Below are 13,322 nucleotides of genomic sequence, written 5' to 3' on the forward strand. Positions count from 1 at the left end.
TTCACTATATTGAGTAAAAAAATATATTCACTTATTCTTTTTCTTGTCTTTTTTGTAACAGAGGTGCTGCATACTGTCAGATGATCAGAGATGTCAACAAAGTCAAAAGACTTCAGTGGGCGAAGGAGAACGAATCACTGGATTTCTACGATGTCATTTGGACCGATGAGTCTTCTGTGTGGCTTCAGACGCATCGAAGCAAGTGTTACCACAAGGAAGGTGAACAGCCGAAACCGAAGCCGCGAGCAAAGCATCCGTGTAAAGTTCACGTGTGGGCAGGTATATCATGGCGAGGGGCGACCCAGATTTGTATTTTTGATGGGATTATGGACGCCATACTGTACGTCGATATTCTCAATGACGCTCTGCTGCCTTTCATACAGAAGTCATTTCCATTAGGTCATCGCTTCATGCAGGACAACGACCCAAAACACACATCAAAGCGTGCTCGTAACTATTTTACCAGAAATGGCATCAACTGGTGGCCGACACCACCAGAATCACCAGACGCTAACCCCATCGAGAATCTATGGCATGAACTGAAAGAACACATTCGGCGCAAAGTAAAACCACGTGTGAAGCAAGAGTTAATCGATGGGATCAGAGACTTCTGGAATACTGTTGACGTCACAAAATGTCGAAAGTACATCCGACATCTTCGCAAGGTCATCCCCAAAATGATTGAGGTAGAAGGCAGGGCAACGGGGTACTAGAAATTATTTGTGACTTTGTTGCACATAGTAACGTTCATCAGATGACAGTGGCCTCACATACAGATAATAGTAGTATATAGCATTATAATTACGATTTTCAGATAATGTTTGAGTATATTTTTCTTTCGTTTCATTTGACCGTCTTTAAATCCATTTTTGTAGATATTTGATCACTAAACATATTCTATTATTGTATTTTTTAATGCAATTCCCTTTACAAATACTGTACCGCAGTACAGTAACTGGGCTTTTTGTAATAAATGTTGCATGAAGAAAAAATCTCCGTGGTTTTAATTATTCAAAGATCTGATTCGTTGAATAAGTCTTTTGTTTTCGACGCTTTAATATGCCGGCCGATAAAATGTTCTCTGAATCTATTATTATTTTTCTTTTAAACATGATACATTGTTCAAAACCTCTATCTGCAGTAAGCACCGCTTTCGTCAAAAACAATACCAAATGTGCCGCCTTTCTATTGTTTGGAAGAGGTGTAAATAAAATCACTTGCAAACTTTGATCAATTTGGCTTGCCGTTGTTACCATGTCATTGGACTAAGCGTTTTATATGGTGAATAATACCACAGTTACCAGGATAGTTATTTTATGATTTGTAAGTTTTAGTTTGTTTTAATATCACGGGTAACGTCATTAAAAAACGGATATCAGAGAAAAACTCAATGCAGTTTATTTCATTATATCTGTGTGTGGATGTGTGTGTCTGTGTGTGTGTGTGCGCGCGCGATATATATACATGTATCGTTTGTTAAATTACCGTATTTGGCTTCTGATTAAAATGTGATACAACAAAGGTTTTCTATCTCTTATTGGTCTGTGAATAAAGTTTCGTTTATTTTATCAACATAGAAAATCTTAACGACTAAGTCCAAGCTGTCCAAACTTTATACCGAGCATACCAATGCATGGTTAAGCATGTACTGTTGCCGTGAACAGTTCGGGACCAGTTCTGTACACGTTCACCAGTTCTGTACAGTTCTATAGCGTACACTTACCGTATCGTAGAGTACATGTACCGTGCCGTAGTACGGTAGCTGGATGGTGTGGTAAATTTGTGTCGAATCATAATATGTCCGTGATTTTAATTATTCAAACTGCATGCATTCTCGCATACTTCTGGGAAAAACAAACGGGAACGTTTCAATTTATCGCAAAGTTGTCTACAGTGCGGCTAATAAAAATGTCTTTTTTCCTTTAAACATTGGTTATTGTTCATAACCTCTATCTACAGTGTACACCGCCTTCGTCCAAAACAATACCAAATGTGCCGTCTTTCTATTGTTTTGGAGAGGTGTTAATAAATTCACTCTTAAGGTAATATGCACCTCGAAGTGAAAGACTTAAACTTTTGCTCAGACTTTCCTCAGTGAAACTTTCAACCATTCTCTTACCATATCAAGAATAAAAAACAGGGGTCACCGTGCAAACTTTGGTACTAGCGAGACAAATAACTTGCGATTTCTTGATATTTGAAATCCAAAATGGCCGCCATCCCTGTATTAGCTCTATGGGAAAAAATAAAATTTTCGATTTTCGAAAACTAAGACGGTGAAAACTTTACTTTTGCCAAGAGCTTCAAAATGAACCCCAACAAGTGGTAGGTCAGAAGAAATTGATAAAATTTGAAGGCCCGAATTTCTGTCCCCGAGGTGCGTTCTACCTTAAGCTTGACTTTGTTCAATTTGACTTTTCACTTCATTATGACCCTGGAGTAATATGGTGATTAATACTACGATTAACAGATCTCAAATCATTGCGCGCCGTTTCGCGGGAAAATCACATCCTACAGACAAGCATGACAAATCATTCAGGCCTGGGTACGCTGCTAACTACATTAAATTACATCGTTTTCCACGGACATTCACAACAATCGAATGTCTGATTACTGTAGAATTTGTCAAACTTGTCGACTTTACTGGAACTTACGTTAATTACAACTGTTGTGTACACCGCCTTCGTCCAAAACAATACCAAATGTGCCGCCTTTCTATTGTTTTGGAGAGGTGTTAATAATTCACTTCTTAAGCTTGACTTTGTTCAATTTGACTTTGCACTTCATTATGACCCTGGAGTAATATGGTGATTAATACTACGATACATCCTTCAGACAAGCATGACAAATCATTCAGGCCTGGGTAAGCTGCTAACTACATTAAATTACATCGTTTTCCCACGGACATTCACACAATCGAATGTCGGATTACTGTAGAATTTGTCAAACTTGTCGACTTTACTGGAAACTTACGTTAATTACAACTGTTGAAAAAACAGCGTAAAGTTTCATTGCATGTGGCGAGCGTGAAATGTAGTCAGCACATGCAATAACTTGTAAAACTTGTATATCGTGAGAAAAAGGGATTGAATATCGGAAGTATGGAGTTTTTTCAAGTATGTAAACCGTATTACACGAACGACACATATCTTTCAGGCTATCTTATCGTCGAGGGTCGGATAGGTTGTGAATGTTGGCCCATGGGGCTATGTCAAATATCACCAGAATTTCGCCAACCGTACCGCACCGTATCGTACCGTATCGTATCGTGCAATAAGGTTAACATGAACGTGCATGTACCAGATCAGTACCTGAACAGTACCGAACCGTACCCGTACCGTACCGTACAGTACCTGTACCTTACAGTACCATACTGTATCAGTATCCGTACCGTACATACGTTTTCCTTTTTTTTGGCACGTACTGTAACGTTCCTTTCCAATCTGTTGGCCAAGAGATAATGCGGCCATGTTATGCTTTCTCAATTTATTTTTCATAGAGATACATTGTATTTACATAAACCCTCGGTGTTAGATACTGTCCTAACTAGCCCCTAAAGACCTACTTCAGCTGCAGTTCCACATCCCTGGTTCTCGCATAAGTGCTTGTTGATAATTACCTGGTGTTATCCTTTGCTTTACGTTGATTATTGTGTCCTTTAATCAAATTCTTTGTTTAAAGGAAATCCATTTTTATTGGGAGAGGAGAAGCAAGGAGTGGATGGGAAAATTTTCAATTTTGTAAGACGTGGGGAATTCAAGGATTCATTTTCTCTTCAACTTTTCATTTTGTTCAAAATGCATCACCCAATATTATGTCATGTTAAACCTGTAAAACCTGTAAAGCATCCACAGTTGCACTTTCTCAAAACCGGCTAGTTAAAGTTGCCTTCAATGTGGATAAAAAAGCTGGCGGTTTCACAAAAATCAGGACACAAAATCGATGAACATTGGAAATCTTATCATAATTTGTCATCCTATCGTTGACAGTTAGTATTAACGTTATACCAGTCTATGTATGGGTCATAGTAGCAGCTGCAGTCGTCAGTGTTGTGACCCTGGGTGCATGTCTAAGGAGAAAACAGACGTATAAGCCTCTTGACGGACTAGACCGAGAGTTTGAAGAGTATCTGCAGGCAAGTTTATGACTCTGTCATTTACAGGTTTTTTTTACTAAGAAAACATACACAATTTTGTCTTCTGTCGCTGAACAATTCAGAAATTTGAAGAATTCGCTTTTGAAACACATCATCGTGTTTAAGTAACAAAATACCATGCCATTGTTGGCAAATGAATATTGACTAAAATTCAATTGTCATCTATACTTTCCCGCCGCTGTGGTGTTCATGATTTTATCTGTTGTAACTGGGGAATCAATTACTAGGAACATTTGCCTAAGGCAGCATTGGCTTGGAATGTTAAAAGAACAGCTCTGAAGATACACAATGAAGAACCCATTGGTGTAGGGGAATTCGGTCGAGTCTACAAAGCTCGACTGACCGTCCATGGAAGGGAGCGAGTAGCTGCTGCTAAAACCCTCTGCGAAAGTAAGTTCACTTCCTTTACATTAAGTCGTATTAATATTGAGTGAAACGAAACATCCCGAGAACGTTATAAAACTCTAAAGCCCAAGCCTAGTCTAGTCCAGTCGAACCCCAAAAGTTAGCGATCGAAAAAATCGGTATGTAGGTTAATGTGAGCAGACAAGATTTGCGTCCAACCTGTACGGCATACATACGCACTTACCACGTTGTACTTGTCAGCAAAATCAATACTGTAAGCTTACATACTTTAATACCGTGAACAAAGTCGCGAGCAAAATCATTAATAGCAATACGGTTATGCAATAGCTGGGAGACGAGTTACTCCAATATCGTAACCTAAACATTATGTTTGATATGTGGAAAATGCCACAAGGTACTCCACTCGTCAGAGAAAGTGTCATTTGTGATCTGGAAGACACGTAGGCTCGAAATTCGACCTTTGACCTTGATGTGATCTTTTTACCGCATTGTTATCTAATGCACAGGTGTCACATAGAGATAAGTGGTCTTGTTTAAAATGACGATGATGCTCTGATTTCAATTCAGCTCGTTCAGATGCAATCAGCCGGAAAAACTTCGTTCATGAAGTTCAATGTCTGATGGAGTTGGCTTGCCATTCTAATGTTATCCCTTTTCTTGGAATTGTCATCAATGGAGGTAGGACTCTTGGGCTTCTTGGACCATGTATATACGACTCAACAGAAATTTCTCGATGTTACAACTCGGTAAAACTTCACAAATACGGGCAGTTTTTACGTTATACATTGTAGATTGATATATGGCGGGTGCCACATGTGGGGCAGGATGCGCTTACTATTTTCGAAACACCTGACATCACTTCTTGGTCTTCTGGCCAGAGGTCCATATATCTTTCTTTCATGAATATGACTTTGTTTGTGTACCGTCTATTTACTCTCTGTTCTGTGCTGTTTTGTGTCTATGTTTACAACTATAACGTTGTCTTACGAATTCTGACCTACTGTCATTGGATTATGGATTGGTATGATTGCGATTATTGTGCTTAAAAGGCGTTGTTATGACGGTTAGCTACCAACTTTATTTTCACCAAAACATCTCTAGCCTGAGGAACGTTTATTAAAGAACTCCATCAGCAATGCTTGTAACACTGGATGTATGTGATGAGCTTTATGAATTGTTACACTGCCATTCACCAAGAAACCGACAAGATCTACTATATTTTATTCTCCTAGATCCAAAGTACATACTGACAGAATATGCATGCCAAGGTGATCTGAAGAGCTACCTTGCATCATTGAGATTACTCCACACAGAAACAGAAACACAGTTGATAAAAGTTTCCAGAGACATCGCCAATGCCCTGTCGTTCATGTCGATGAAAGGTGTAATGCACAAAGATATCGCTGCTCGTAATGTGTTCCTGACTAATGATTTCACAGCCAAGATCGGAGATTTTGGACTTGGACGGGATGTTTACGAAAGACTCGGGAGTGATTATATGATACCCACCTGGGTTGGTTTTGATAATATTACCCCAAGTGTTCGTGGTGCTACAACTGAATATTCCTAACTGTGCAATTTTCATAAGCGCTGAAATTGCATGTTTTAGTAGACTTAGGCCTACGTCTGACTTGGTGCTTGCTTATCTGCCTCCTGTGCCTTAAGCTGTCAATTTCAGCCCATTATTTATTATAAAATACCACATAAAGAATTACCTATAAAGAATTATCACAATAATTATAAGCTTCCCTGTACGTATATTTTTGCAGCGAATATTTTTAAAATTATTAATATTCGAAATGTTTCAAATCTGTACACATACACAATAGATATCACAATAACACGCTTATTAAAGCTTATTTTGTAAATAAGTACCCTAGAATGAAAGTTTCGTCGCAATCAAACTTACTATTATTACGATGTTTAAGAATTATATGAAAGACCAGTAGCTGTGTAACTTTTGAGGATTTTTCACGTTTTTTTTTTACTCTTTAGCACAGTTTCTTGTTCTCCTCCACAAAGAATTTGAGATAAACAATAATCAGTCTTTCAACTCAACCTACACACGTGTAGACTGCATTGTTATTGTTGACAAATGAATTATGGTCCTGAGATGAATTCAACAATAGCAGTGCAATCTACGCATAGGGACGCTATGCTGACAGGCTAAATAGTTGGTGTTTCAACATATTTTGATGAGTAGAACAAGAACTTGCGATTGACATTTTACAAGAAATGTTTACTATGAAAAATTCATCAAAACTTACAGTTAGTGGCCATTTCATTATTATTAGTCGCGCCGGCGACTTACTGACTACGCATGGGCATATTCATAGTATATGCGAGTAACCGGAAGTGTACCCTACTTTAATGGGCGCCGCCATGTTTTTTGGAGTGCTCGTAAATAAACAAATTCGAAACGTGCAAATAATTATATAACATGCCATTTGTAAAATATGTCTCTTTTATTGGCCAGTAAGTATTATTACCACACTGTAGCTGATACAAAATATCGTTAATATAACGCATAAAAAATAAAAAAGGGAAAAAACTGTCGTGCGTATGAACGGGGCATACGCAAAGAATGCTGGGATTGAATTTTAGAAAAGCGCCCCCTGTGTCAATAATTAGATTCTAAACGGAACGCTGTAGTTTTCAGCTTGCAAGTGGAAGTTGAGCAGTGCGGTTACCATTGCAACGATAATTATTGCATAATACGTCCCTTGTTTAACGCAATAGGCTGTTATCATGGTAAAAATTGCCAATTTTTGTCCAACATTTTTACACATTACAGAAAATCTATACCTGCACTGCTGCAGGGTTTGACGTCGTCCCTGGGACGTCGTGTACGTGAATAGCTGTGATATTGCAGCGCGCAGCGGTACTTGTGGCGTGTATCGAACGCGCTCGGGTCATTGAGGTCATCACCCGGGACTGTGGCGATGACCCCAATGACCCGATCGCGTTCGATATACGCCACAAGTACCGCTGCGATATCACAGCTAGTACGTTAACTGCTTTCATCAGAGGGAAACCGGGCATAGTTGTCATATGAAGTAACATTTAATGATATGTTATCATGAATCAATACAAATAACATTGCTAATCTTAACCCCTGGAGCGACACCAAGGGCTGAGCCCTATATAATATTATTATTAGAGCGGGGTAGAAAGTGAAATAATAAAAAAATCTTGTATCAAGTACTAGTAACAGACCAATGTTAACAAACACAAGCCGTCAAAGTATGGAAAACACACGTCTTTAAAGCTTAGGAGAGGTAACTATGTTGCATAGATTAGGGTCATATGAGGAGACTGAACCCATCCATAGATATAGTTCATTATGTTTCTCCATATCACATATGTTCGCAGGCAAATCAACAATGTCGATTTCCCTTACGATGGATGCCACTGGAGTTTCTCACCGACGGAACGTTTACATTGGAAAGCGACATGTACGTAAGTTAAACGATCAAAAGGGACGAATATTTGAAAGGGGTCTCGGTACAATGTCAGTCTCAGAGCCTGTGTGTTGTAACAGTTTGTAACGCAAGAGCGTCAATGTGAGGCAAAAACTGACCAAGTAGACGAAATAATCCTCACAACTCCTACATGTTTCATTTAACAGATGCTATAGGCCTATCTGTGTGCTATTCGTTCATCGAACGTGGCAATATTAAAGGGACAAAGTAGTTCTTTTTTACTTTATCGTGATACAAAACATGGAATACTTGCACAAGGTCACTCAATGTACAAACTGACAATGGTACATACAGGGAAAGTGTCAAAAATAACTCCTTTGCTGAATGCAAATAGATGAAGTCGTTTGTTACCTTTAGACGAAATGGACCTTTCCTCTTCCAACTTTCTTTCCAGTGACAAATCAATATTGCCATAACGTTAAAGGAAATGTAGCCGCTATCCTAATCTATAAATTAATGATTAAATGCGACACAAATGAAGATTTCATTACAAAAGCTTGCATGGGGTCCAAACATTAGGTAAGAGGGTTTGCTCAGCCATGCATAGTGACAGTTATACACTTGATTTTTTGAAATTGAATTTGGTACGGACTTTAACATGTTTGACTGAATGTTAAATCTTGTCAACCTGAAAGCACCACACAGTAAGTGAGGTTACCCACAATTCCCCCTGATTTGTTCTATCAGACATTCCCCCTGATTTGTTCTAGCGGACATTTTTTGCTAAGGCTTCTTCACTTTTATCAGTTTCTAAACAATTTTTAACTTACAAATTAAGTTCAGGAATTTTTATTAAAACTATGTTCCAAAATTATTGATTATATTTAAAATTCAAGAGTAAATTGAATGAGAAGTCGATGTCTGGAGGTGCTAGAATAGCACACTTGTCAAGATAAAGTTATCAGCAACTAAGATGGTCTCATCATACCATCTGTCAGACATGCAAATTTCCTTTGTTACGAACATTAAAAAAATCAATATTCTTTCTTTTGCCAGCACAGATGCAACTTATTCCCTTAGTGTCCTTGAAAATATTGTGTATGGCTGTCAAAAATCTATGACAACAGAATTACAAAATTGCTATCTCCTCCGCGGAAAAGAGGTTGATCTTCTCATTATTTGCAGTGAGAAATCAAAAAATTATGATTATCAGATCTATGTTGCCAGAATTTTGAAATATGGACCGAGTTTTCCTGTGTACAGAAGAAATTCACCTCAGTTCAGTGAGTGATCGCCATGTGTACGGATCATGGAGAATTGTTGGTAGCCTCACTTACTGTGCACCATTGAGGTTGTGTACATTTGATCAGTATTTCAGCATGTTGCATCAGTCAAACAACACATCAAAAGACGATTGGAACTAATTAGGGATAATTGGTTGGTGAAGTAAGGTCGTTTTAATCTGCAAATGTAAGCTCATCTGCTTTTCTATTTAAGTTAAACACTTGTTTTTATGAATAGTTTGTAATACTGCAATATTCAGCTATATGGCACCTAACACTTTTAAGAAATTTGAAAAATATGGAGATCCAATTATCCAAAATTAGCTCTAATCGTCTTTCAAATAACATCCATGGCCAAAGGCTCATAAATATTAATTCTATAAAACAAGTAGATTTTTAAAATGTATAGGGTATTTATATGTCAGCAACACAATGCTATGTTTGCTAATGTACTGTTGTTGTTATAACGTTATAAATGGGACATTACAAAGTATAGGTTGTATTGGTAAAGTGAACTCTAGACAGTCAGTTATGATTTCGAGGTAAAGTAGACTAGAGCAAGAACATGTTTTTTACAAACGATATGAAATGCCGGTAATTTACACCCAAAAGCAGGGGTAACTATAGGAATTGTACCTCAGATATGAAAACTGTGATTGTGACGCCCTATAACGTAGTTAAGGGCAATTTGGTAAGAGTTACGCCATTGGACTTGAGGAAGACTAATCAACAAAACTATGGAGAGTTAAAGTTGAACCAAAACCTTACTAGATACATGAAGTTCTTAAATTGCACAACTTCCGAATAGTAGCTCTGCTAGTTTTTACATTTGATCTACAATTTTTTGATAGGTAGCCCTGAATATCCAAGTAAGAGTTTTGCGATAGCCTATTTAAAACTATATGTTGCTTTCCTGTTCCTATTTATACAACATTTTTCTGTTAATATGATTTGCTAGTTACCGTCTCATGGTCTCTCGTTACCACTGATCTCATTCTACGTTGCTTTTTTTTATTTTAATAGATGGTCGTACGGAATCTTACTGTGGGAAATTGGTTCGCTCGGTAAGTGTTGAAATTCTTGTATATATATATATATATATATATATATATATTATATATATATATATATATATATATATATATATATATATATATATATATTTATATATATATATATATATATATATATATATATATATATATATATATATATATATATATATATATATATATATATATATATATTATAAGCTAGGGATGTGTTTCCTAGAGGGATATAAGCCAAAAAATATTTCCGTCATAGAGACTTACACATGTAAGCCAAAAGTATTTCATTAGGAACACATTCTTGTAAATCTAACCCTTTGTCATGATTTGCTGATTTTGTTGTATTTCGGTCTTTTAACAAGGCGGGTCTCCAATGATCGACGTTCCAGTTGAAAATTTACTCGAGTATCTACGAAATGGTAGAAGACCCGTGAAGCCAGAAGGATGTACACCCAGAGCGTGAGTGATAAATTTCAAAATTGTCAAAGTTATAGTCATGAATAAGCAAGTTACAGAAAGCCTGCTTAAACTCGCCGAGTTCTTATCACGATTTTAAAACGTCTTCATAACTTGAGTGTACATTGTGTCCCTAATTTTTCCAAAATTAGAATTTTTTTGCACTTAGAATTTGCGGTAGACAGGAATAGAATGAGTTCTCCTACTTTATATGATATGAAACATCGCTCGTCGATGCTGAATATTCGATGTTTTGCATTTTACTCCACAAACATGTCTTGTATATAACTACCAATATAAAGGTCAAAATAAAATCGATCAGAATAAGAGAAAAAATAGGAGACACGATAAAGTAATGTACTCTTCAGTATAACCATATTGAAGGTTACTGTCTTTTATTTCTATTATAATTGTTCTAAAGAAGAATTATTGTTACCAGAGGGGATTCATCGCGCTTAGAAGCATTCTTGATCCCCTTTGTCTGAAGCAAAAGAAGTTTATATATACCACCTTTTTTGTTTTCTTCTGCCCACCTTGATATTGAAAGTGCTTTTGATTCTCCTGAAAAGTACAATGAGCTGGACACAACGCAAGAGAGAAAATTTCAAGTTTTTTTCCAAAACCAAATATGGAAATACATTTACAGAATATTTATGATAAGATACGCAGAACTGTGTTGACTTGTTTTTACCGTGCCTGCGCTCTACATTTGATGTTTCACTGGAATTTCATCAATAATGTGAGCTGCACGACTAAAGTTAGGGGGTTGATGTTAATGAAATAAGCTTTCTTTAATACTTTAGTTATCCTTTTAAAGCGATAGATGATTTGCACCAATTATGATGTTAGCATTCTTGTACGACGTATGGTGTAACCAGATAAAGTTAAAGTCCTTGTTAGTCATCAGAGACTGCTTTATCCCATCTTTGGTAGATACCAGATTATGCAGCATTGTTGGCATGTCAACAGGTACGAGCGCCCAACACCAGACCGACTCATGGCTGACTTAGATTCTATGTTAAGAATACCACCCAACAGATATCAAGTATGTTTGAGCAAATTCACATTACTTTGAGTTTTGACTTTTTCTCCAGTAAAATGATTATATCAACTGCCAGTTCATTTGAATAGAGATTATATATGCTTTAAAATTGTTTGAGGCTTTATCTTCATCCGGGTTTCTTCATATTAAGTTGACATCTCAGGGGTTGGTTGAAAGAGTGGCACTCACTCACCGAAATTGGTAAATATGTTCTTTGGATAGTTAAAACTAAGAAGCACAAACTCTACACAAATTTCTGCTTAATGAGGAGAGGCGGTGTTTAAAAATTCTACATGTGAGCTAAATGTTTGCATGAGGTGGGAAAATAGTTGACAAGACCCATCTGCTACTATACAATAGATGTTTATTCTTCCTAACGTTTCGGACGTACACGGACGACCTTCATCAGAGGCTATACAGACACAATGGAAAAAAAGAACGAAAATTACATTTTGTTCTACTCGGTCAATGAATACGATAACAAATACGCAGATATTTAGCGTATATTAGGCACTGTAGAAATGTTTTGATAGCATGTAAAGTCTATGGTAGAAATGTGACTACTGTAAAGAAGGAACAAACAAAAACGAAATAGCTGAAAACGGAAATGAAGTTGAGTAGGTAAATTGAACAATGCAATGTATTGAAAGGTGGATACTGTCAATTCCTATAAGAAACCAGAAATTAACTTACAAGTTTGTGGAACACGTCTGTTCGCTTTGAACGGTGAACAAAGTGAACAAAGAAAAAAGAAAAATGGGCTCCCTATATTTCAGATGAGTGGTGGGGCCCCTTAGCAGGGGTCGAAGCTAACTACCAATTGTTTTTGTTAATTCCTAGAGGATGAATGGTACCCAGATTATGGATATATATTTTATTTCCATTTGTTGTCTGATTTTTGTTTGTGTTGATGATATTTTGCAGATTCCAAACATTGTGAAATTGTTATGATCCTTCATATTAAAGTGTTCGCTTACGAGCGTGTCTTTTTTTGTTTTGATATTATATACATGTTCGTATGTCCGTGTTTTTAGTTTCCTGCCAGCTTCTCCGATGTATACAAACTTATCACATTGTGAACAGTTGATGCCGCGTATGATATTACTGGTGTTGCAAGTTATATTGCCAATGATAGGGTGAAGTGAACCAGCGTTATTGTCTTTGACTCTGTGTTGAGGATGAATTTACACTGGTTGCAGTAGCCGCATCTATTTTAATCTCGACAAACTACTTCTCTTTCACGAATATAGCAACACCATACATCCAACCATCAAATTTACAATAAACTACAGAGAAACTGCCATTCCTGGACACAACAATGATCAACGAGAACGGCAAAATAGCGACTACAATATACACCAAGCCCACCGACAAACATTCATATCTATGGTCAACGTCCTGCCATCCAAAACACATTTTCAAATAAATGCCATGGAGCCAATCCCTCAGATACCGACGCATATGCAGTGACACCAATAAGTAAGACACAGCAAGCGAGGCCCTTCACAACCATTTAACACATCGCGGGTACAACCATGACTTCATAAA

The 13,322-nt window shown here is 37.1% G+C and overlaps 1 protein-coding gene across 1 annotated transcript in view; it reads left to right on the plus strand.

Moving 5' to 3' along the window:
• Positions 1-13,322, plus strand: part of LOC139147403 (uncharacterized) — a 68,780-nt gene that overhangs the window by 52,867 nt on the left and 2,591 nt on the right. The window contains exons 14-21 of the mRNA XM_070718496.1: positions 3,990-4,135; positions 4,384-4,546; positions 5,090-5,200; positions 5,755-6,035; positions 7,895-7,977; positions 10,251-10,291; positions 10,639-10,735; positions 11,666-11,777. Of these exons, the coding sequence (XP_070574597.1) occupies positions 3,990-4,135; positions 4,384-4,546; positions 5,090-5,200; positions 5,755-6,035; positions 7,895-7,977; positions 10,251-10,291; positions 10,639-10,735; positions 11,666-11,777 (1,034 nt within the window). The remainder of the gene's footprint in view (positions 1-3,989; positions 4,136-4,383; positions 4,547-5,089; positions 5,201-5,754; positions 6,036-7,894; positions 7,978-10,250; positions 10,292-10,638; positions 10,736-11,665; positions 11,778-13,322) is intronic.

The sequence above is a fragment of the Ptychodera flava genome, chromosome 13, assembly GCF_041260155.1.
Source record: "Ptychodera flava strain L36383 chromosome 13, AS_Pfla_20210202, whole genome shotgun sequence".
Classification (NCBI taxonomy): domain Eukaryota; kingdom Metazoa; phylum Hemichordata; class Enteropneusta; family Ptychoderidae; genus Ptychodera; species Ptychodera flava.